The sequence below is a fragment of the Haemorhous mexicanus genome, chromosome 3, assembly GCF_027477595.1.
Source record: "Haemorhous mexicanus isolate bHaeMex1 chromosome 3, bHaeMex1.pri, whole genome shotgun sequence".
Taxonomy (NCBI): domain Eukaryota; kingdom Metazoa; phylum Chordata; class Aves; order Passeriformes; family Fringillidae; genus Haemorhous; species Haemorhous mexicanus.
The window spans coordinates 110,698,649-110,725,182 of NC_082343.1; the positions used below are offsets into that span (position 1 = coordinate 110,698,649).

At 39.5% G+C, this 26,534-nt stretch overlaps 1 protein-coding gene across 4 annotated transcripts in view; it reads left to right on the top strand.

Annotated features, from left to right (window-relative positions):
• The window catches only part of KLHL29 (kelch like family member 29), a 388,396-nt gene that overhangs the window by 301,848 nt on the left and 60,014 nt on the right, over positions 1–26,534 (top strand). For all 4 annotated transcript variants that reach the window (XM_059842958.1, XM_059842956.1, XM_059842959.1 and 1 more), the window contains one exon: positions 13,808–13,946. In XM_059842958.1, the coding sequence (XP_059698941.1) occupies positions 13,808–13,946 (139 nt within the window). The remainder of the gene's footprint in view (positions 1–13,807; positions 13,947–26,534) is intronic.

Sequence of the window (26,534 nt, forward strand, 5' to 3'; positions counted from 1 at the left end):
CACGAGCCTTCAAAACTCCATGTCCTCTCTTTTTCTTTTTTTTTTTTTTCCTTGCTTTACAGTTTTACTTTATTTATGGTTATTCTGCTCCAAGATGTCTTTTCACTAGGTTTACTCCTAGCTTTGTTCATCTGAATTTTGCCTCTAAGTCTACTTGGCTGCCTTCTTCCAAGAAAAATAAAAGAAAGTAGCCCAAAAATATAATCAGCAGCCTTGTTTGTCAGTAGATTCCAAACAAATCTATATCAGCTAGCTTACTAGTTAAAAAAAAAAACAAACTTTTTTTAGAAGTTCATCCCACTGGAAATCTTTGTTGCTTCCTAACTTTTGGGTAAAAGGAAGGCATTGTTTCAGTGCACCACCAAATAAGTGCTTTTTTGCTTTTAAAAAGAACTTGAAAAGATTGCTCCTCAAGTAGATTCAAAATGAGTCCTTCATTGAATGTCTTTTTTTTTCCTTCCTGAAGCTCTATTCAGTACCGTACAGTTGTTTTTAAAGAGTTATATTAATTTTTCTCATTTATACAATGAATACTAAGGACCACAAAATAATGGTTTGAACTATTTCTTGAGTCCATCAACCACAGAGGAACAAAAGCATAATAGCTAGAGTTTGCACTTCCAAACTTCCAGAGTTCTGAACTTTGACTTCTTTTACTTGAATCGGTATTAAAGATTGTTGTGAAAATGATGTAAAATTTGTATGATTTGAATGATATAGTCCCCTACAAAAGGGAACTTGGATCTTGCTTTTATGTGAAGTTGACATTGCAGGCTGTTGTTCCCTGGAGAACAAGCAGAGATTTGAAGCTCTGATGAATGGCTGTTTTACAGAGTAGGTTCTTGCCTTCCTGCTCTATCTTTTTAACCTTTGATATTACTTCAGTTAGTCAAAAGCAGTTTGATCCTGTTATTTCAAGAGAAATCATTATTTGTCTCTGTGACAAATTACAGGTAGGTTAAATTTTCAAGAGCTGGTAAGTTCCAGATTCAGACATTATTTAGGCATTTTGAAAATTTTAATCTACATCTTCTGTGGTTTTGTTGAGTTTTTTTTTTAATTTCTCAGAGTTCTTGCAGACAAGGACCCCAGATGTGCTGCTTCACCTTCAGTTTTATTTTTCATTTACAGCATTATGAATCTTTAAAAATAAGTTGCAGCCTACCCAAATTACACTTCAGCTGAGCAATTTGGTGTCCTTAGGAATGCACTGAATTATCTTAATCACATTCTCAATGATATATTACTACTTTTAAAATTATTGCTAGGAGAAAATCACAAGTGTATAAGAAGGAGCTGAAGAATAGAAGTGTAATAGTTAAAGAAAAAAAGGAAGACTAAACAAAAGCCAAGACAGAAGTTGACTAGAAAATTAATATTAAAAATCATGAAATCAAGAAACAGTGTTTCCTTAGTGGTATTGCAAAAGTGTGTCTCTATAACTGTAATTATTATATAGTACAGCCATGGGGACCAAAATCTGCTCTCGGTTGGAGGGGTTGGGAGGGTGTGTTGGTTTGGAACTGGGAAATACTCAGTGTCACTTTAAAAGGCTTTGTGTCACTTTAACTCCACAAGACACTGCACAGCCGCACGGCTGAAGCAAGCTCTGATTATGGCAAAGTAGGTACTGCTTGATGGAGTATTGACAGTGTCTTCAGTGAAATAAATTGTCCTTGAAAATATTTTTTCCTGTAAAATGCCATTTTAATCAGTTTTTTCCAAACCACACTAATTAGAAAAGTCATTTAACCATCATTAACAAGGTACATATTTCCAGAATTTGTTATGAGAAATGATGTTGTTTCAGAATGTATTTTATATTTGTTATCCAGTTTAATGAAATTTAAATAGCAAGTTGATATGATAGTTCATTAAGATGTAAAATGGTCAAATACACTGTTTTCATTTTAGAATGTCATGCTTTTAATTATGTTGTTGCTATTTAGTACTATAAAAACCTCCTATTTTCTAGGTCAATGTTTCATATTTGTGTTATGATTAAAACAGTTTGACATTTTGAATAAAAATATACTAATTCGTTGTATTAATTAAAAATAATGACCTAGGAAAACCATTTCCAAACTAACCTAAAGACGTCAGCGCTGTGAGACTTGACAGTTGTGCCATATTGTCACTATTAATGACATTTTCTACAGCAAAGTAAAAATGTGCATACAAAGGGGAAAAAAAAAAATTAAAAACTCTTTTCATTTTTAAAACTCTGTCCATGAAATCTGCAGTCCATTGAAAGGGTCACAGGTACTTGGAAAGACAAAACCAGCTTTTGAAATATTGACATTTCATGTGAAACATAAAGGGCAGCTTTTGCACAGGTAGATGTTTGTTCTTCTTCAATACATGTTGGCCTTCTGCTGTCAGAGCGGGGAGGGCAAGTACACGAGAGGTGGAATCACAAAGCCCTTGAAGTTTGGCCGTAGATTTTTAATGAGGTTGTTCCCAGGGTTGTTAATTTGTACACATAAACTGCTATTGCCACATACTTAAGTAAAAGTATCACCATTTTCATTATGTGTGTGTCTGTGTGTCTGTGTATAAATATATGGTTTGGAGACATGAGAAAAAAGGAATGAATCTATAATTACCTCCCCTGAAACTGATTCAGACACACAGCACACACTGATTAGAGACACCAGGTTCTACTGTGTCATAGGGCAATGCATCACTGAAGACAAAGTAAATGATCACTAACTGTTCTGTTCCTGAGGAATGCAAAATAAAAATTCAAAAGGCCGCAGACAATAAGAGGTTGTTATTTCATTTCCAATCCTGTATGTTACTTTTTGGAGCTTTCATCACTGAGTTTGAGGCTGCCCTTTCTGAGGACCTCAGAGGAAGCCCTCCTCTAACTTGGTTGTAGGTTCTGGTTTTGTGTGTCACAGATTAGTGAAGTAGCCCATCGATGAACATCTATAAATTCCCATCAAGAATCTTCTGTCTAAATTAAATCCTGTTATTTTCTGTTTGCCTAAAGCTGTAACATATCCCTATCCAGAATCCTCATGGTTTCAACAATAGTTTTCAAAGATACCTCCCAGCCCTCCACATTTCTTACATTTCACTATCTTTAATGCCCACATTCAAAAGTGGAAACAGTAAATGCTTTCCTGTGTATGTGGCTTTTGAGATCAGTGCAAGTGGCTTTATGGACCCCTGTAAACCTGCAAACTGCTGTTGGGCAGCTCTTGTTCTAGATATTTCGGTCATTAGCGAGAAAAGCTGCAAGTACCTTAAATTAAAATAGATCTTTGATTTCCCACTAGGACATCCAGAGAAGAAATTCACTTCAATTCTTTTTTGAAACTTTATAACTTTGTCTTCCCAGTGCGGGCTGGAGCCCTGGTGAGGCTGTCATTTGAACTGGAGCTGTGTTGCAGCCTCTTTTGTTCTCTGCTCGCTCAGATGCCGGCTCGCTGCCTGCTGGCGTGCCGGAGCGAGCGGGATGACTTGTGGTGACAGCTGTAAAGTTGCGGATGGGAGCAGAGAGAGGAAAAAAGCCCTTGTTCAGTTAGGAGGGGTTTTATATCTCTCTGTTGCCATAACTACACAGAAGGAGAAAAACATGCTTCTTTCATGCTTGTCTAGATTCAAAATTGCCTGTTGTCATCCTTTCATAGGTTCAGCACCTTTGCGGGTTGGTTTGAGTAGCATTTTCGGATTATGAAATGATTGTGAAATTTGTATATTGCCTTCGCAGTTGAAATTTTGACTTAATCACCATGTTTTCTGAGGTGTTCCTTTGTTTTCGTTTGTTTCCGAAATGTTTTAGCCAAGTCTTATCAACCATCTTCATTATGTGAAAGCCATTCCGCTCTCAAAACAGTCTTTATAACCTTGCTTAATTCTTAGAGAGCCCATAAATTTTAATACTCATTAAATAAATCTGTGTCCTTTAATCTCAACCGACTTCTTAAAAGTGTTTCTTTTTTTTTTATTCTGAGTTTGGTAAGGCAGCTACTTAAGCACATCCTGATAATTTAATTCTCTATGAATAGAAACAACATTTGCAGTTAAATGGTTTCTTACATTATCAGCTAGTTATGGCTCATATTCTCTTGCCATACTGTACAAACCCCCTGCTCAGGCTTGGATACTAGGAAGTGACTTTACTAGGATTTATACAAAAATACTTAATAATAATAGAAATACCTTCCAAGAAGTTTGCTTAAAAATAAAGGCTTAAAAATCAAGATTTTACCTTGTTACAGGAAAACATTAGTTAGGCAGAAGTGAGGACATTTTGCAAAATGTTGCATAAACAGCTACAATAGTGTTAGACTTTGAAAACTTTACAATGTTTTCAAATGTAGGCGAGAAAAAACAATTAAAAGTTTTTCTCATCTTCAGGACAGATAGGATGTAGAGATTTGAAATTCTTGTAAGTAAGATGATGTTCAGGCGAAATCTTGACACAAATTATGGCTTTTTTAACATAAAATACCATGTTCTTAAAGCTCAAGGGGGCCCAAAAACTAGCTCATTTATCATTTTTTTTCCAAACCTCTAGTCATTTATGATTCTTAGGTAAGTTAACAGCCCTGTATTTAACTACTACAATAACTTCTGTTGTTATGAATAGTCATGATTGCAGACCCCACACCTGCTGAAGCTACACCAGGGAACCAGTTGCTGAAGTGGAGTTGTTGGATTGCAGAATACCCCAGGGAGGCCCTAGGTTTGACAGAGAGCATAATTTTCTCTTTTTTTTTTAATTTTTTAAAAATTATTTTGCAGTATTTGATTACACTTATCTGTTCTGATAGTGTAATGAATCACTAAGAGTTATTGTGAGGACACACCAGAAAAACAGTTCTCTATGATATGAGATGTCCACTGGACCAAGAAATACTGTCCAGTGTTCCTGGACAGTATACAGTATAATCCATGCATTTAACCCAGTGCATAACACATGGCTGGTAGTAAACCATTCACAGAGTATATAGGCCTAAATACTGAGATTTGATACTTTGTTATTTATAGGTGATGTATAATGTCTTCTGAAAGGGTGAAATTTCAGTGCCCAAGATCTGAATGCTTTTATTTGCTTTCATAAGGCATCCTGTACAGCAGTATGTGAATGTTAGAAAATATGTGCATTACCACTGTCTAGTAAAAATGTATTTCAAAGATTTATGTTGATTACACTTGCATACATTCCATGAAAAGACTAAGCCCTACCCCTGTTGAAGCTGGGCAGCTCTGCTTTGTTTAAATGGGCAGAGGAGCAGCCTCGTCCTTGCTAATTAATGTATGCTAAGTGCTTTGAAGTCTTTGATTGTCAGGTGTTATACCTTAGAGCTGTGGTATCTTGGGGTTGGGGTTTTCTGCTCTAATAGATGCAATTTGCTCTGGATACATCATTGATTTATTTTCAGAAGCCTGTCTTTTCTTTTTTTTTTTTTTTGCCTTTTGGAACACGCATGGTTTTTTTTTCTGGCTGGTGGTACAGATGTGCCTGTGGCTGCTGTTAACACACAACTGGCACCAAAACTGGTCAGTGTTTCACTGGTGCTGCTGTGTCAGGAGACTGTTGGTGATCACACCATCAGTTTCACAGATGGGTGCTGCTTGTTCAAAGCCTTCAAAACTGGGAAACGTTTAGCTAATGCCTTGCACTACATACAGAGATCAAAAAGGCCCAAAAGCTATCCCTTAGTCTTCTGCTACAAGCAATTAGGATAATACCAAATCCGTCCCAGGCCACATAATAATAAATATTTCAGCCTTCCCTTAAGTGTGGATTGATATTCAGGTCTGCCTCCTGGTAAATAAAACAATCAGAACTAAATTTCCCTTTGCATCTGGGCTATTCTGCATTTCCAGTGCCCACAGGTTTTTTTCTTTTCCTTCTCTTTCTGCCTGTCTCTCTCATTTTGTCTCCAGAGAAAATTATTGTCTGCCTGGAAATCAAGTTACAGTGCTAACTGACATAGTGGCATGTTATATGTGGAGCGGGGACCTGACTGGCAGTTTGCTGGGATCTCCTGGGCTTTGTTTGCCTTGGCCAATATAGAACAGGCTGCAGCCAACTTTGTATTTATTCAGGGGTGAATCCTGAAAAAAAACCCCAGCAGACCCTGATATAGGAAGCTACATTTTTATCTCAACATCTCAGTGGGTATTTTTATGCTTGGTCCTTTGGTCTTACTGCCTTTCCTTACATGGATCACAGTGTGTGTTGGAAAATGAGAGAGATCAAATTGTCACCATATTCTTTTCTCATTCTTTGCATCCATATATGTAATATAAATGCAGTTCATTTCAAACCCGCTCACATATGCTCACTGTGCATTTGTAACCCTGTTTGATTATAAATTAGCAGGCATGGATACCATAGAAGACTTTACCTCATAAATCAAAGCAGCAAAGGTATTCTAGCCCCTAGACTCCTTTTTTTATTATTTTAATGCATAACTGTGGTACCAAAATCTCTCTAAAGTTGCATCTAAAGCTTTTTTTTTCCCTAGAGATTTAGGGTGTAGTTCGTCTCTGAATATTATCAGAAAGTATGTTGAAATTGTTCTATGGCCTAATAGAGGGAAATACCAACTGTGTAATATGTGAAGGCAGCCTTGAGGTACCTCCTAATGTCAGTTCCAGTGATGATAATAGCCTGAAAATTAGTTTCAAAACATGATATGGTGACTTCCCTGAATTTTCAGTATGTTTAGAAAGGTTCCATTTACACATAGGGCTGCAGTTGTCTTCCTCAAGTGAATAATCACCACAGCTGACTTTATTGACCCTTTCTCATCATAAGGTGAGAAGAATTTGCCTATGTGAACGACAAAAAATTATTTAGCACAACAGGGCATCTCATTGCCAACAATCATTTGAGTAGAATTATCATATACAACCACATACGTGTTGTTCAGCAGAATTTAAAAATATTTCCCAACTCTCCAGCATCTGTTACTGTTTTCTTTAGCAGCACAGGTGTCTAACAGTGTCAACACAGCCAAGATCTAGACAGGTTGGTCTGCACTGCAAAGTCCTACTGCCATGGCTGTACCAGCTTGGAGTATGACAACTTCACACCTTGCATTTCACATTGCTGTGCTGACAAAACCCAGCAGAAGATGACTCTCGTTGCCTTTGTTCAGGGGCTGGTGTAGCTGTGCCAGCAGTGATACCTCTCCATCAGCATATGCTCCATCTTCACCAGGTTGTGTAGCTGGGTAGCACAGGCTCGTCAGGGCACAGCCTTGCCACGCACATGTTTAGTATTGAGCTTTTCTCAGTTCATTTTATCTGACTTAAGGGCTTAGGAAAGCAAAATGTGCAGGAGATAGCCAGAATCAGTCAAGCATTTTCGTGTGCCTTGGATGCAGGATGGTGTCCTGTGGAAACTCCATAATGCATAGAGACTGTGAGAGGAGGACTGGGCACACCAGTATCATGCAGACAGTATTTTGCACCTCCATCCCAAGCCTTTAGCAGCCTTGACTGTTTGCAGTACAGTACAGAGTGAGAGTACTTCACTGTTTGTCTGCCTCCCCCATCTCTCTGATAAAGGATCCTTGCACAGGCAGTCCCAGCTTTCTTACACCCCCCTCTCCTTCTGCTCTTGGAAAAGAAGTTCAACTGAAATTGAGATCCACTAAGAAAAAAAAGGTGGAAGTATTTATTTGCAACAGATTAGTTCTGACCTTCTGCAAAAGAAAAAGAAATTACTGTCTCATCCCAATTATTTAATCTGCCTTAGTAATCCCTGGGGAGAGACAATACATCCTACATGTCCAAGCACACAGAACTGGTTGGGTTGTGCCTGAGACAGGTGCTGTCTCTGTTCAACTGAAGAGACAGTCCAGGTAACTGGATGTATAATCTTCAGGGTCCTGGAAGGAAACTGAAGATCACAGGGGTTCTTCCCCAGAGAGTGGTTGGGCACTGGAACAGGCTTTCCAGGGCAGTGGTCACAGCAGCAAGCCTGACAGAGCTCAAGAAATGTTCAGACAATGGTCTCAGGCACATGGTGTGATTCTTGGGGCTGCCCTGTGCAGGGCCGGGAATTAGACTCAATGGTCTTTGTGGGTCCCTTCCAACTCAGGCTATTCTATGACCTTAAACATCCTCATCTGATAGTGATTCTCACCAGGCTTCACTCATTTCCCTTTCACTTCTCCTTTCAGGCCAAAAGAGATTAGAGGACCTATTTCTTACCCTCAGTCCCAAGTAAAAAGCTGTTCTCCAGAGGTGTATGCTTGTCTTCACAAGAATATGATGTAGCTGGTTTTTGTATTTGTCAACTGGGAAATAACTAACCCTCATCCTGAACATCATGGGAGACCTTGAGGGGTGGATGATGTTCATCCTGGTCTGCCAGGTCAGGGTGTCTGGAGGAGTGGAGAGCAACATCAGCCACGGCAGTGCCAAGTGTGTCTGCTTAACTTCATCAGCTTGGCCTTATGAGGCTGCTGGGCATGGAGCTGTTACCTCTGCAGCTGCTCTAAGCCATGTATCAACAGCACAAGGGTATGTTCAGTAGGTTTTGGGGTACTCTGCAGCCTTTGGGGTTCTCTGTGTGTCTGTGGATGTTGTGGTGAGGAGCAGGACTTGTCAGAGTGGCAAAAAATCCCGAGTTCTTGTGTGGTTCATGTGGGAAGGGTTCACCACGCTCAACTCCTTCCTGTCACTCACAGCTCCTGTTTGACTTCTAAATCTTCTGCTTCATGATTTAGTTTCTTGTATCTACCCCTACTCTACCAATATAAAAATAAGCAAGTGTGGACAGTGCTGGCACTTAATGGTTAAAATTTTTGTTTTGCATAACTAGAGCATAACCTTGGGAATTAATCTCCATACTTATTAAGGGAAGAATGTAATTGGATTTTCCTCCTGGTAACTTTTCTTGGCTTTCCCACGTTTTCTGTCCCAATCATGAAAGCATGAGGCTGTGTGAGCAAGAACTGGTCTCTTGCACGTTCCTCACTAGAATAATTAGTGATGTTTCATCAATTGCCCTTTGCAGTTTCATAGAAGGTTAGTTTCCCCAAGTAAATTGTTTTAAAAGCTGTTTGTAAAAATGATTCTTCCATATTTTGTAGCTCATTATATTTTAGTCCTTTCTGCACTCTTTTAAAGCTTTATCTACTAGAATTTAAGTAGAGTACTTTATTAAAAATGGAAAGAAACCTGAGAGCTTCCATTGTGCTATGGGAATGTGCTTTAGAGAGGGTCTTTAAGTATCCAGTCTTCACTGTGCTTAAAATACTGAATAAATAAACTTTGGGAATAAGTTCCTTGTTCATTTTTTATTTCTGAATTTAAGTAATTAAAAAATACTATATAATTTCTTTTCCCTTTATTTGATCTACACTGTTACACAGTTGTGCTTGGTCCTGTATTTGATCCAAAGCTTGTGGGCTCTTTCGTTTAATTTGTAATTTGTCTATTAATTAGAGGGAGAAAATGTGGTATGATGGCTGAATCTGGGGATCAAGAATCAAAACTTCTGAGTTCTTCCTGGCTCTGTTTCTGACCTGAGGAAAGTCACTTACACCTTCTGACCTATAATGTCTCTGCAACTCTCAATATAATTATATTAAATGCCCCCAAGCAATGATAATGGCAAGACAGAAATTGCTCCACAGAGATGTTCAGTTGCAGGTTTCAGGTCAAGTCCCCTTTAGGTTCAGCCAGTATGTAGCTCATGTAATTTTGGGGTGTCTCTTGTGCAGTTCTTTATGAAGAAAGTATTCAACCAGTCTTTCACTGAGAATGATTAAGCATTACTAGTGAAGAAGGGGACAGAAAGGACTGGCTTGGTTTCGAAATCTCATTCCAGTGTGTGCGTGTGTGCGTGTGTGTGTGTGTGTGTGTGTGTGTGTGTGTGTGTGCGCACCTGTCAGGAAGGAAAAATCCCTTGCACTAGGGTAGAGCAGTGGCTGTGATTCCCTGAGGAGAAGAAACATCAGTGCTCATCCTGCTGAAACTCTGCACTTCAACTGTCCTTGCGCTTCATTTTTGCCTGGATCTCTTAATAAAACAAATAGTCAAATGAGGGAAAAAACCCACCAAACAAAGACAACAAAGTTCATAAGAACAAAGAAATGAGAGGAATAAATAATCCAGTAGGAAATTCCCAGCACATCCCGTTTTGAAGGTTTCAGGAAATTCCATTTGTTTGAGGAAATGCTGAAAATTAGGAGGAGCCCAGAAGAGGGCCTAGCAGGAGACAGCTGAGGTCATTTTTCACTGCCAGGACTGCACTGTGTTGTCTCTTCTTTTACAACTCATCGGCAGGCATTATTACCTGGTGAAAAAATTTGTTTTGCAACTCATCCTGAGTCCTCATAAATCATTAATGCCTGGCTAAGCACAGTGTGAGCATTACAAATTCTCTGAGAATGAGGGCCCATTCTGATATAACCTTGTGTCCAATACTAATGCCTGCTAGTTATTTAGTAATACAAAGGAGCCTGAGCGAGGAAGATCGATGAATCAATGCGGTCTCCTGACTTCCTTCTCCTCTCTACCTGCCTCTCCTCTTTCTAGTTCAGATACCGAGCTGCAAAAATTCAGGACAGTTCATAGGCATCTCTCTGTGGGCAGCACTATAACAATTTAGGGGAACAAGGAGGGAATCACAGCCTGCAAATGTCTGTAGGAAAAAAAGGAGCTTTGGTTTCTGAGTAGAACTTATTCTGGTTTCTGGGTTTTTGTGAGCCAAATTGCATCACTACTCCAGACCTGTTTTCTGGTTTGCATCCCTTAATGAATCCATGCAGCATAAAGCACATTCAAGTGTGTAAAGAGCACAGATAGAAGCTGTGCCCACAACTGACTGTAATTAAAGGGCGTTCAGCAAGTCCAAATAATGAGCCCATTACCTATGGGAGCTGCTTGGGGAATTAGATGCTCAAACCAGCTCTCACAATACTGGAGACAGCACAGAGAGGCACAGCATCAATAGGTATTGTGGCTGAGCTTTGTGTCTTGTTTTTCAGTAATCTTGGCCACAGTCAGGAGTTCAAGGATGGTCTATACTGATCTACTTACCCTGAGCTCACTTCCTAAAACCCCCAGCCCATTAAAGAGTACACCTCTCCTCTCCTCTCCTCTCCTCTCCTCTCCTCTCCTCTCCTCTCCTCTCCTCTCCTCTCCTCTCCTCTCCTCTCCTCTCCTCTCCTCTCCTCTCCTCTCCTCTCCTCTCCTCTCCTCTCCTCTCCTCTCCTCTCCTCTCCTCTCCTCTCCTCTCCTCTCCTCTCCTCTCCTCTCCTCTCCTCTCCTCTCCTCTCCTCTCCTCTCCTCTCCTCTCCTCTCCTCTCCTCTCGCACAGGATCCATCTGTGCAGGTGCTATTCATACAGTTGTGCCCTTTGAACACTGTAATAATTGATCATGAGCTTTAAAAGAGGGAGATGGAATGAGGTGATGTGGAGATTGACCCTTTGTAAGGGTAATCTTCATGGTTGGAGCCCTTGTCCTGAAAGGCCTCTGCAAGGAAGGTTCTAAAGTCACAAATACAAGAGAAATGGAACTTGAATAGGAACTTAGGAAAAGTGCAAATGGGGGTCAAGGACTGTGGTCGGGTAAATTTGAAAAGGGGAGAGAGTATCAGAAAGTTTAGAGAGAAAAGTAACAGTCTTTAAGACATGAAATGATAGAAAATTGATGTGAGGAAAATGTCGTTGCTGTAAATGAAAGTGGGAAAATGGACCATGACAGAGAATGGGGGGAAAAATTGTTCGTATGAGAAAAGGGACAGAAAAATGCTTCCTCCATAAGTATATGCAACTGATAAAGCACCTGGTGCTGTTCTGTGAAACCAGAGACCTCAGTCACTTTGGCCCTCAACCAAGTACAACACCCCTTGTGCCCAAACCATTCTTGATCTTTAGCTGAGGCCCAAAGTGTTCCTTGTGCAGTGAGACTTCAGGCAACACACCTCCAGCAAAAGCTTGAGACTCCCCTGAACTGGAGTGAACATTCAGATCCATTTTAGGTTTTGCTCAAAATGTATCATTGTGCTTTACCTCAGCTGAATTTGTTAAAAATAGTCCCTGCTACAGCACCCACAGGACAAAGTGGTTTATTTTCCCCTATTATAGATCTGACAAAAGCCTGCTGTTATTTCTGTGCCCTCTCTAATGATCTGCTTGCTCTCTGGAGAGCACTGACCCATTTCAGCATAGAATAATTAGCCTTTCAGACACTACTGTGTTTCCATTAAATAGACATAAATGTGCAAGGTGACATTTATTTACTTAGGCCTGAAAAATATGCACCACAGATGTTGGGGCTTGGGAGAGCTTCAATTTCTTTTCATGAAACAGTTGTATATTTGCATGCTTTTGTGTCGTTTAACACTGGTGCTTGACTGAAATGATTCCTGTTGAGTTTCCTTGGGGAAGCAGGGGAGCACAGGGATTATTTGGGTCTGGGTTTCACCGTGAGACCCTTTGTCCATGCTTTGGCAGCTCTTGCTCAAGCCTTTCAGTAGCCTTGAGCACAGTTAGAGATACAGACCCTTGAGGTCCCTTTTACTTCGTGTAAGGACTCCATGTAAGGAACTGTTGTTGATTTACAGATCTGTCTGAAGAGGAATGTGTTCAGGGTGTTACACTGAGGAAATGAGAACCTTGACCTATTGCAAACATAAAATAAACCCAAAGTCCTTTAGTATTTAAAATCAGCTCTTCTGTCATCTTGATCACTGGCTTCTGAACCACCAGGCTATTGCCCAGGTGAAAAGTATATTATTCATCTTGATAGCCACTTTAGTCTGCAAAGTTGGAGGGAAGTCTTAGCCTTAAAAGTCCAGGCAGCATATAAAACATGTAGGTTGCCTAGTAGTTCACATCCCCACATGGAGACATGGCATGCTACCTTTTCATTCCATTAGCACCAATAGGCTCTGTAAAAGGAGACATCACACAAGGTAGGTGCTTTATTGCAGGACGGAAACACTTTCATAGGTTATTTTAATCATTATGATTCTTTCATGATGTGTGAAAGTTGATTGTTGCTGTAAATGAAGCCATTGAAGGCTAAAAAATAAAAATGCTGTGATGGTAAAAATCCTTGGAGTGCAAAAAATAGGAATTGCTATAAAAGGCAGTAATTTATTCTCTGCATGAGATTTCTTTTTATCATAAGGATGCTTTAAAGCTAATTCTGAAACATATTCAATTGTAGTCTATATAGCTGAGGTATATTGCAAGGTGCATTGATAATTTAACTAATTTTATATGCACTGTAATTTATATATTATTTAGAAGTGCAATTTTTATGTTAACTGAGAGGCTTAACACATTTTTACTATGTTAAGGATAAGTTATTTTTGCAGGTCTTGTGGTTTTATTATTTTGACCCATATCCAGTTCATACTGCATCATAATACCATTTTTACTAATACTACTCTAGTATGTTCAAAACTTATTTCCATTTGGATAGAAATTCATTAGCTCTTGATTTTGATTATAACAAATTATTTTATCTTTTCTGTGATAATGCATTCTCTGTGTTTCTGATTTGCTAATGCTGAAATATTTTATTTTCATTTTTAACCCTTCCAAATTTAGGAATTATTTTTGCTTTTTTTTTTCTGTGTATATATATTTCAATTGTTTAGACCTACTGGTTCCTGCTTTTTTCTTTTTCTTTTTTTTTAATATGTTATGTTCGTAACTTCTGACTGTCTGTGTTGAGCCAGTCTTACCAACAAAAATATCAATTGTTTCCTGTTTCTCTACTTCTTTACAAAAAAAAATGAAAATTAAAAAGTAAAAATAAAAAAACTCTTAATGGGAACCCTGGCACTGTCTGTCTTCTCTGTTCTGCAGAAATGTTGAAGGAGTTGAACCAGCAACGCAGAGCGAAAGAGTTTACAGACCTGAAAATTATTGTTGAAGGCAAAGAGTTTGAAGTCCACCAAAATGTTCTAGCTTCCTGCAGCTTGTATTTCAAGGACCTGATTAAAAGGTTTGCCTTCCTTCCAGCTGTGATCTGCTCTGTTCTTTTGTAGGGCGCATTTGTGTCGCTTTTTTTTCCTCCCCTCTCTTGCAGGTTTATGAAGATTGAATCTCCTGTCACAGAGCCAGTAGCCATTCTTTCCACCTCCTCTGAATGTATTTCCAAACTGAGGCTCAGATCCATTTGTTACACATCTGACTCGTACAGTGTAATTATTTCTGATGAGTAGAGGCTGGTTTTGGCCGAAGAAAGTGTTCCACCACTGAGAGATCTAAGATTTAAACTCCACTGCTAATGGTGATTCAGTCCACAACTAAAAACTGCTGCTGTCAATGTTTGCAAGGGACTCTGTCACACACGACAAAAGTCTGTGCTTCAGGCTGCAGAAAGCCATCAGCATTCAGGTGAACGGTGCTGAGACATCGTGCAAATAAAGCATTTGGAGTACTGTAATCCCTTCACCCTGAAATCTTTGTTACATGCTTTTGTGTGGCTTTTATGGGCGAAGGGATTGATATTTTTATTATTTGGGGACTTTTAAAAGAAGAAAAGACAAGTGATTAATTTCTCTAGGAAAAAAAATGTAGCTCGGTCTGCATGTTGGACTAACAGTAGCTTTTTCACACAAACACTTCAGCTTAGGGTAGGTACAGTATGTACATTTTCTAAACATCATGTCTCCACCTTCGCATTTTCCCCCCTCTGTTTCTAGCTGATTGATTCTAAACAGTGCATGATAATCTTTTTTTTCCATTACATTGATTTTTCAATTTGTATGCTTCATATACTTGCATAGGAATAATTTGGTACTCTCGTATTATTAGTAAGTTAGAGTAGCAAGTAGGGAGACAAAAAACACAAGGATAACTTTCATTTTTCTCTCAATCATCAGCAAATTAATGCAGCTGCTGATTTTGCCTTGCAGTATTTTCCTGAGCAGACTGAGCCTGGACTGTGCTATAAAATGGGATTAAAGAACATTTTGCTTGCTTCAAATCCTGTATTTAAATTTTGCCAACTAACACAATAGTGACTGTATTTTATTTCAGGATGGCATATTGGCTGGTATCTCCTTTCAGTGTATTGTGTCCTTTTGCACAAAGCTGGTTCTATAATTATGGATATATATTACATTTCTATGATATAACTGTACTGACTGCCTTATCAATTATTCATAAAAAATATGTTGGCCTAGGAAGCATGTCTTTTCCCCTCTGTAAATCTAATGATTGCTAGCAGTAGCTATGCCAGATCTCTCCTGTCCTTTCTCTTCTGTCTGCTCATTATTATTTAATCGTTAAGGCTACAGTATATGCTTTTCAGGGTGATAAGGAGTAGAGTCTACAGGAAAAGAAAAATTATAGAACCAACTTACAGAAACCAAATCACTGACTGCCCAATGACTGTCATTTGGATTTTGTTGTGAAGACATCTGCTTGTGTGCAGAAGTCACCAGGCAGTATCTATTTCTAGAAGCATACTGACAAATCTTACTGCTTTATTATTTAGTTATTAAATGGAGGTCTACGTTAGATTGAGCACTGCTCTGTAATGAACTTAGTGAAAACAATATAAAAAATTGAATTCCTAGATTTTGTGAAAGCAAAAGCCAATTTGCTTTCAAAAGCTAGTTTTCAGCACGTATTGTATTTCAGCTGCCCACATAAGGCTTGCATGCATTACAAGAAAAAAATAGTGGAAGGTTTAGACTGTTTGCTAAACTCACCACTTTTTGCCTTCTTTCACATCATCAGCAGCAATAAATATTCCAGAGGTCGATTTGTGTCCACCATCAGGTCTCTCCATCCCAGTTGCTTTCCATATATAACCTCAGTTGCACACATGTAACCTTGATGGAGCCTAATGGAGTTGCACAGGTGTATCCAAGGCAAAAATGCCTTTATTACTGATGATGATGCTTGAATAAGAAAAAATTCAGCTTGTTGTCAAGTTGAGTTTGCAAAACTGTCAGGTGAGAAAAATAAATATTCACCTGTAAACTGAGCAAATGTGTCTTTGCGAGACAATAAACTCAGGGCCATGGGGTGGAATTTCTAAAGATTTGCTTTTTGTAGGATGTTTGCAGTGTAAAGCCTTGTCCTTTATGAAACCCCATGGAAGTCAAGGGCTCAGATTGCAAGAGGCACTCAATTTTTTGTGGGATCATGCCCTTAATAATACACAATCATTATAGTTCATGGAGTTAGAATGTTTACAGATAAAATACATCTAGAATCCTCTATGATATTTGTTAGCAGCTCCTTTGAGGCAGCACTTAAAGCTTTTTGTGATTTATATTGCACTCCTTGTGTTATTGTAGAAATCAAAACAAGAAATGGCAGTTTTTCTTAAAGAATAAAAGAGATCTCTTTATATTAAACATAATAGAAAGGCCATTTCAATCAGTGCAAGCCAGGGTTAAACCCTAGTGTCATTCCATCCACAGGCACCGATGTGTCACCTGAAACATCAATGAGAATATGATCTATTCATGAAGGTGCTATGTACCTCTATAGAAACATGCAGAAATAGAATCTTTCAGAGTATTTACCTCAGCTTATTATTTGCCACAGGCTGGTTATTATTAACCTCATATTCTGCCATTGATTCACTGTGTGTTCAAGTTGGTATCTGATGGTAGAATAGCAAGTAGTGTCTCAAAAGAATAAAAGAGAAATGTTCAAAATCAAATAAGATCAATTATTTCCTTCTCAAAATAAAACCAAAATACAGATAAAAAAAACATAATAGAACTAGAGTTATTGCTCATCTTCAGGAAGGCTATTTGATGAGAATTAGTCATAGCAGGGAAGAAAATATGTTGTTTTTATTGCACTGATAAAAAGATGATAGCCAGGTTTGATTGTCCAAAACAATTGCAAAGTTATTTACAAAACAAATTTGGTAATGAGAGTGCATTTTGAAAACCCTTTAGTTTCTCAGAAAATGGCTAATCCTGTGCTGAGCATTCTGCTCCTCATCCAGAAAATTCTCCATTCCATGTGATTTATCTTTAAATATATGAGCCCTTTTGAGCTTGGTTTAATCCAGTCCTGAGCCTGAGCTCAGCACCATACCAGGCACTTGTTTTGGAAGCAGGTCATCCCTGTCAGAAGCTGCACAGCACTCAAGCCTATTGCAGGACTTGGTGTTCATCTCCCTCCCAACAGCAGTTGACCATGGAAAACAATCTCAGCCCTTTTTAGTGCAGAAAAGGATCATGTGTATTAGGAACAGCAGGTGTGAAATATTCCTGATACCCATTCCATATCACTGTGCCCACGAAGGGCAAAAGGTGAGATTCGGGGGAAGGGTGAGGATCCATACAGGACTACAGCAGTATAGGGCTTCAGGAGAACATGGATGATAAACAGCAGCTGGGTTGGGGCACTGTCCCCTAAAGGCCATCTTACATATTTTGAGTGCACTGCCAACCACATTGACTCCAGCCTGTTTGACTTTGCTACTCATGGAATCAACCATCTCAAAACAAGGGCTTAATTTATGATACAGACAATAAAAAGGAAAACTTTTAAGGCTTCCTGAAGGATCTTTTTCTCCTAATTTTGGTTCCTGTGTGCAGGCAGGGCCCCTGGACCAATGAAAGGTGCTTATGTCTTGTATGTCGTGTGTTAGCTAACCAACATTTAGGTGCAAGGCTGGCATCTAAGACAGGTTGAGTCTAACCTCACCTTCTTGACTGTTACTGCAGTCTGCAGAGAGGGACACAGACCTTTCCAAGAGGCAAGGCCTCTCCCTGCAAAATAGGTGTCTAAGAGAAGAGGCAAAGGAGGAGGCCATCCCCCTTTCCTATAAAGGAGAGGGTGATTTGCATAGACAGTGAACTTATGATGGGTGTACCATTGCTTTCCTCGGGGGTCCAGCCTAAGCTGGCTGTCTAAACTTCTGTGCAGCTGGGAGGAAAGATGGGAATGTATGTAGGATGATACATCCCATCTCACAATAAATAGCACGATTTGCCTTCTGAAGTGCTTATTTTTCATGACCCAGAGAGAAATACCAGTCACCTAGCCTGAATCATAGTTGACTAAAAGGACATGAATTATTTCTTATGGAAACTAGTGGTTTTCTTAATGGCACATATTTATGCTTATATCTGTACACAGGAAAAAAAAAAAGAAACAGATCCAGATCCGTCAAAAAACACATCTCCAAAAATGTGCCTCTTGCAGAGCACAGATTTTCTTATTTAAAACATTCTTTGGGGAGGAAGGAAATCAGCTCTGGCTTTGTATCTGCCCTAGAAGAAATAGTGGAAGGTGGGTGTGGGGGTGTGTAGAAGGAGGAAAGAACGAATGGAAAATCCCGTGAAGAGCCATCTTTTTTATTTCCAGCTGTATTTGGGATAGACAAATGCAGCTGCTGAATAAATGGAATTTCTGATATTTCCGTAACAAAAAAATGTTTCACCGGAACATTTTAATTTGCTGCTTTCTTCTTCTTAACCCAGAGTGCTGGAATCTTTACCAAATATGACATTATTAAAAGGAAGCACTTGACATAAAAGTCTCTTCTTGGCCAAAATGCTTGCTTTTGTAAAAGGAAGCTTTTACAAGAAGATTTCTCTCTGGTCAGTTGCTAAAGATACACAGATCTTGTCCTACAAGCTTTATCTTTTCAAGATTAGATTTTAATGATGCATTGTAATCTTTAAGTCATCTTGGGTGTCTGATTCCACTGGCATAGAGTCGTAAGTCTTATGTACAAAGAAATTCTGTCACAAGAAGCAGTATTTTGGATGCATTGTAATCTGGCCCGGCTGTGTTCATCCTTCTTTTCCTACAAAGCAGACCCAGTGACTTCATGGCCAAATTGCTTTTCCATAATACCCTGCCTTTTTCTCAAGTCTTCAGATTTTTGATTTTTTTTTTCTAAAGTACTCTCTGAGGGCTTGAAGGCAGGGCAGGAGAAGTAAAGCATTTAGGGTGAGAAGACCAAATTCCTCTTGCTTTACACCTACACAGAAGACGAAGATGTCATTCTGCATTTTACACCATTGTGTGGAAAGGGAGCATTTGGATGCACAACAGAGAAACCTGCCACTATCCATCTGAAACAGGCTGACAAACCTGCATAAGCGTTTAGGTGTCTGGAAAACAGACTGTCTGGTTTGTGTTTACATTCTAAAAAGCCCAAAATGAGAAACAGCAGGATGAAAGAAAAATCTACTCTTAGTGACCCCTTCATGTTTTCCTGCTTATTAAGAGTCTTGCTTTTAACTCTGGGAGAGAAGCAAGCAGCCTTCCACATCTGCATACTTCAGCTCCATTGTAGAACAGAATGAATGTGGAAACGAACTATAGCATGTAGTTGAAAACAGAGAAATAGGGAGTTAAAGATACAATATTTGTTTCTGATGCCAGGAGAGGTCCCTTGTGCCTAGAGACAGACCTCCGGGGGTTTCTGTTAAACCATTTAAACCATGAGAATGGGATGTCGCATGGGAGTGTAAAATATCCTTCACCCTTTACTGCAAGGGGACAGGTGTAAATTGTGCTGTGGACAAGGTTTTTCTCTTAAACAAGGCAGTGATAATTGCTGTGTGTTGGGCACAAGATCTTGGCATGGGACAAGCCCCCTGCTCTCGGTGGCCTATTTCCATGAGCGCTGCGCTCGTTCTGCCTGCCCAGGCAGCCGCCTGCCTGCCCCTCAGAGCTCCCTGCTGGGCTTCAAATTTCTCAGCTGCCAGGCCTTGGAAAACGTGTTTTCATCAGGCAAAAATGTATGGTGTTCTACATAAGTGAATGGCACTTTACAAATATTCAGTGGTGTTCTGTGCTGCCACAAAACCCATCGCAGGTGTCACAGCCTGGCTCTTTCCAGCCCCGCACGCATGGCTGTGGATTCAGAGGGTGAGGGGCTTGGGCTGGATGCCACTCTGCAAGGAGGGGCAGAGCAATGTGCCCTACTCTGAAGAGAAACCCTGGCAAGGAGGACAGAAGAGCTTCTTTTCAAGCCTTGAGATGCAGCACAGAAATTAATCTTCTGCCTGTAAAATTCTGCCCTGTGATGGCAGCTGTTGAGGCACCGAGCAGATCCCTGAACCTCTCACTCCTCTCCCTCGCTGACAGCATCTCTGTTTACTGTAGCTGAGTCTTCTTGCTCCCGTAATTTCTAGACTCAACCACAAATTCTGCAAATCTTACCCAAGGAATGACAGACTGATCACCTCTGTTGCTCCAGCTCTACCCATCCACGAGCCACCCAGCTGTCATGCAACATGTCTCAAGATGCCAGTGGGAGTGACCTACCTGTGTTTACTTATATCTCACAGCCCTGCCTAGGCTTAACTCTTGTTAAAATTCAGGGGTGAAAGAGAACAGTTATCTAAAAAGGTGCAGTTCAAAAAAAACTAATCAAAGACAACAGAAAAAAAATCTTCCATGGCATAGAAACAGGAGCCATATTCTTGAAAACTGTCATTTTTGGGGCAATTCCAAAAGCCAGTCTTGCGCTAAAATGAGGGTAATCAAATCTCCAACTTGCTTATAGGTTGCTCCAGGGATCAGTAGTTCACTCCTTTCATTTATATCATCAAGGATGAGCCACTGCTGGATTGGGATAATGAATTTGAATTAATATGACTAGTTTATGATCATATCTGATTGCGGTTCCCTCTTTTTGCTTGCACAGTGCTGAGCTTCAGTGTCTGAAATACTCAGAGCAGTTCTGCAGGGTGGATGGGCAGGGACTGATGGGGTGAGAAGAGCCACATGCCCTTTCCTGCCTATACTGTGGCCATAGGTGAGGTGCTTCATGCCTGTCATTCATGGGTGTCTCTGGATTTATAAATACTGTAGAAGAGCACTAGCAACACCCTGTAGCTGAAGGAGAAAGAACCAGTGCCTGACAGAATTAATTCTAATTACTGTAATGCTGATTGGGATCCTTGGGCACTGCCATAATCATAGTAGTAGTAATAAATAATAATGGTGGTTATCATTATTTTATTATTGTTTTCCCTCTAGACATTGCAATGATGAGAAAGAGTCTTGGATAGACTACCTAGATAATTACTTGTATAAATTTCACCACATTCCTAAGAAATAGATTTATTAGCTGCATGCCAGCTCTCTGCTAAGCTGGTTTTTGATGGTGTAATAAATATCATTAAAAGAAATCAGATAGGAGTTGGGTAAGGGCTTGAGCTTTAAGGTTGATGAGAATAAATTTTTTATTCTGTCAACTTACTTTTAATCTTCCTTCCTATATAATCCCCCAGAACCTGCTTGCATCTTTTATTTACCTTTAACAAATAGTAGCTCTCACCCAGGTTGTTTTGCCACTGAATTAGGCTGCCAGAGATACCTGCAAACAAGGTAGATCCCACACTATTAATAAGTTGTCCCAGTTTTTTTGCATCTCCACTAGTACCTTGTGAGATGCAGTCTATTCTCAGTCCCTAGGAAGAGTCCAGGTCATGAAACACTGTTCTTCCAAGGGCACTTGCTATTCACTTCTTCATTCACTTGCCAGTCGTTTAAGCCAGCATCTTCAAACTCGTCATCTTCTTTCTTAAATCTCAGCAGGGAGCCAGATTCATGCCTCTGACTGTGATCCCCGATACCATAGCGTTACAGGCTGCCGCTGATCCTGCCTTTAGAAATGGTCCTGGCCAAGCATTTAGATTGTGTTCCATCAGTGAATGACATTAAGGTTATATAGGAAATGTGGCTCTTTTGTTTGCTTTATTTTATTCTGGCCATGTTGTCTGAGAACAAAAGCGTTTGCTCTTAATCCCGTTGCTCATCTTGGTTTGTAATGATCATTTCTGTGATGGTGAATTAGCAGGAGCTGCTGGTGCGTGCCCGAGCTCACAGCCATTAATTTTCCTGATTTTCTTCTGATAGAGCAGGTGCAAACTGGCAGCATTTGACCCTAATAAGTTACACTAGTCTTGCCAGATTTTGTTTGCCTGGAACAAGGAACATTATTTGTATCAACATCCCAATAAAAAGTGAGCAAATGGATTTGTTGGGCAGGTAAATTTTCCTGAATTTGCAAGCCTGTGTTTAAACAATGTAATTTATTTAATCTTGTGATTTTACTAGTTCTTTATTGTAATCATACAATAGAACCATTACAGTACATGTTTTTTTCTCTCATGAGACAGATGGATAGTGACTGAGGCTCAAAGATAATGTTTATCTACAAGATAGAGTAACGAAGGCAGAGATTTGCAAGTTAATACATTTTGAGCTGATAAAACAATTCCAAAAGAGAAACAATGCTGGGGTGTATTTTTTTTTTTAATCCTGTTTAATAAAACATTCAGTGACTTATGACATACATATTGCAATGATGTTGCTCTATAAATGCCCCTTCCTGTCATCATTTACATGATTGATTACCTTGCAGCTGCATAAACTTGTATAACTCTGTAAATAACCTATTACCTCAGTATGCACGTGTTTTTTGGTTCATGTTGTGGAAATATATGTTGTATGTTTGAGCATCTAAACTTCTATATCTCATGAACCCATAATTGCGATAAATCAAGATACTCAGTGCGAAATACAACTTGCCATGTAGAGTGCTGAGTCTGATTTGTACATAGCTGAAGGCTGGCTATAATATAACAACGTTTCTTTTCTTCTTCTCCCAAGATACATAGACATATTGGCTTTGAACCATTAATCACTCTGAAGACGATAAAAAAATCAGATAGTGGACAGTTAAAATGCAGCGTCATTGCACTCTCTTCTGTGTCTGAAGTTTCAGTGCTGTAAGGATTAAAGTAAAAAGTTAAAGTTCCACAATAAACAAGATGTTCAGTCTAAATTGTGTCGACTTGAGCAGCAGTTTCTAATGAGCACACAGCTAACAGACTCTTAAGCCTCATGAGAAGCTGTCTACCCCAGTCTGGAGTCCTTTCTTTGGTAATCAAAATAATTTGACAGAGATAAAAAGAAGTAGCTTTTCTTTGGTTAAGTGCTTCATCTTACATGAAAATCTTGGATTTCCTATTTTCTGGAGTCCTAAATACTGTCCAGGGAACAAAGCAATTTAATTTGATTATTTTATTGTCCTGTCTATCTTAGTAGAAAATATGTAGCTCATTTATAGTGGGAACACAATTACTTTAGGGTAAGCATTTATATTCCTAATTATGAAAACAAGCCAGCAAGATCAGCATGTTGAGCTGATAGGGCAAATCCTGGGAAGGTGTTGGGGTGGAGAGGCCAAGAGGCAGCTGGGTGATGGGACAGGCCATTGCTTTGGTCCATGCAGGGAAGGACCAGCCCCAAAACATGGGCTTCAGTTTCCTCAGTCCAGGGTGGAGCTGGAGCTCCTCCCTGCTGCCAGCAATCCTGCAGGCTCCTGTCAGCTCAAACACTTGCTTTTAGTGGATGAGAATTAGATCTCTGAGTTGTATGAAACCCTGAGCCATAGATAGTCAAAGACAACATTTTTTTTTCTTACACTGCCAGAATGAGTGTGTTCTCCTATTTCTTAAAGATTGATTCTGAATGAAATATGAACAAAATTGAGGTTATATTATGGAGCCAGCTCCTTCCTGCTGTCTCCTACTGGGAGAAGCAGGTAGTGGCAGTAGACTCACAGGTGAGCCTTGGAGAGGAAAAAGGGAAAAATTACATACCAAGTCCCACTTGTCCAGGGAAAGATCACAAATAACAGTTCTAAGTGTGTCTTTATTTTAAATGTTAATCATTTATTTCAGTGCCCTTTTGGAGCACAAAGCTTAAATATACGTCATACCTCTGAGTCTACGGCATGGTGAGTCATATGGCATCGAATGTAAATAGGTGTCACAAACTCTGTCAGTCCTCCTGTTCTCAACCAGGCAGCCTGGGTGGAAGCTGAACCAACTGTTCCTAGGCAGTAATGTACATTTACATAAAATGTTTCACATTTTTCATGTTTATTCTGTGCAGATGGCTCCATTTTGAACATCCAGAATTTGTTTTGACTTTGTGACTGTAGCTTGTAAACAGAGCGTTGGCTGGCATCTGCACTGGGTATAGGTAGCTTTTCGTATTTGATCTAAAATTGAGTGAAGCTGTAGCCAAACCATTAGTCAGTCAAAATAATGTTGCAAGCCAGTTAAAGGCAGCATATCCAAACCATGAGGGAAGGCTGAATGAGAGGCGGTAGCGCTGTCCATAAATTGACAAATTGATGCGCTCACGGTGTTTCACTTACACAGCTACTTTATCCAGCCTCTCAATGTGGCTTTGCAATTCAAGGCATCTCACTATTAAATGGTTTGAACAGAGTCACACAGACGTTCTGTTATGGGAACGCGTTGATACAAATAATGCAGGAAAAATGCATAGATACACATCTATTTATAACTCAACATGCAGAAAACTTCAGTTGCATCACTATTAAACATGAAAGCAGTATGGCTGATCCTTGTGTGTGTTATTGCATGTTTGGAAATTATTTTCAAGGACAAATAAATAGCAAAAAAATGTAGATTTCTATACTTTTTCTTTTGTCAGTTCCACTACTAGATCTTGCAGATGAAATATTAGGGTTATTTTTCTTGCTATCAGGTATTTAAACATTTTTGCTCTTTCCTATATATTAGTTAACAGAAAGGGACACTGATTCTGATTTGTTATTTGAGAGTGTAATCAAACCATCTTTTGCTTTAAAGGGTTCCCTGTGCCTTTGTCTTCTCTAGTTGAAGCAATTTAGTTGAAGGATAAGCAGCCAAACTATGTTCAGAGGCATTCAGTTGATTTTGTTGGATCTAATTATTCCAGACAATGCAGAATATTTTTCAGTAACTCCCCCCTTACCCATTCAGAGTATATCTGTGCTTCCTGCTTATCTGCAGGTTCAGTGCTGCTTGCACATTGCTCAGGTGTATCACCTTGCTGGAGAAATACATGATTTGTAAATCTGAAAGAATTCCCCAACAGCTACCATAAAATTAAGCTGTTAAAGAGCTCTTGGAGCTTGTTTAAATGTAGACCTAAACAAATCTCTTTGCTGTTTAGCTCAAGATAAATCTTTTTAAAAGTCCTGTTCTAAATCACTTCCCAATTTTAATGAGTTTATATATCAGCCTTTGCCAGATTTTTACTGTAGCTTTTCTCCAAGATTATAGCCATGATAAAGTAAGAACTAAAATTGTTTATTATATATTATTCTTCAGAAGCAAAACTTTTTCCCCCAGAGGCTGTTGGGAGAGCTATTGATTTTCTGCCACAATGTGAAATGTGTGACCTTTATAATATGAGCAATGATTACAAGGCCAATAAAATGACATCATTCTGTTTAAACTTTAGAGTTTGCCGGGCAAATAGCAGAATGTGCCACATTTAATGATGTCCATGGACGATAAGGGTGCGTTGACTGGCTTCAAGTGAGACTGAAACATGAAGGAGGCAGGCTCTCAATCCCCAAAACACCTCATTTTTGTTTGTGCCAGGAGTTGGGGAACAGGAGTGTATGTACCAGGTAGAACTATGACTTTTCCCAGCTCTTAAGGCAGGAAGTCAGGGTTTTTCTGGTAACAGACTTCTCTAAATATTTGCATTTCCTGATGTCACCAACAAAACTCCTCCTCTTGTGACACAGGATGAGCTATTTGGGGAACAGCTCTATATTTGGCTACAGATTTTCCCAAATCCACTGCATTTGCAGTTAAGGGACTAAATTCTATTCTTGTAATATGGCATTAGCCACTTCATTGCAGTTCCTCTAGAGGAGCTAAAAGAAGACTCTGTCCGAAATAGATGAATTCTAACTGCACAGGGCATATGATATTCTAAGATTTGTGAAAATGAGGAACACAGAAACCTTTATTCAGGCTTTGAGGGGGATGCTATAACCTGATTCACTGAAATCATTTCATAAAGAAGTCTTTGGAATTTCCCATTTCAGTGACATCAGTCTGTTTCCTGATGTTATGTTCCTCTTATCCTCCAGACATTTAATGTTTGATCCATTAGGACCTGCTTCAGCCAATTCCCTGCACATTCTTCAGCCTCTACCAAACCAGATCCCTGGCATGGAAGCCAGGGTAGCTGTGATTTCCTTGTGCAGGCTGAATGCAGCCTGTACTCAATATTTGATTCAGCCAAACATGAAGCCGAAGAGCTCCATGCTTAGAAAGCACAAGGAAAACAGTACAACACATTCAAGGCATTGCAGAGGCAGGAATAGGGATAATTTTCTTTCCCATTTCTGGCTCATTGTGTAATATCAATAATCTCTGTAGCTTTGTATTATACTTGCCGTAAGTGGCTCTAGTGATTGATTAAACACCTTAGCTTTTCTTTGGCATTTAATCAATTGCAGCAGCAGTTTATTGCTTGGTGTATTACAAAGTAAAAGAGATTATTACTTAATTATTGTGAAAAATAGCAGCTTGCAGTTGTTGCTAGCATGGGTATGTGTCTGCACTGACATTGGTGTCACATCATCCTTTCCTTGGTGCTCCTGGTCTCTGCACTGGGGGCGATTGTGCGATTCCCAGCGGATCACGCGCGATCCTTCCCGCGGCTGTCACCAGCACAGTGCAAGTAGTGGCATTAAATTAATAATTGCTTATGGTAGTCCCAGAGTGCAAAGAGCCCGACTCTTGCTTGCTGGGTACCT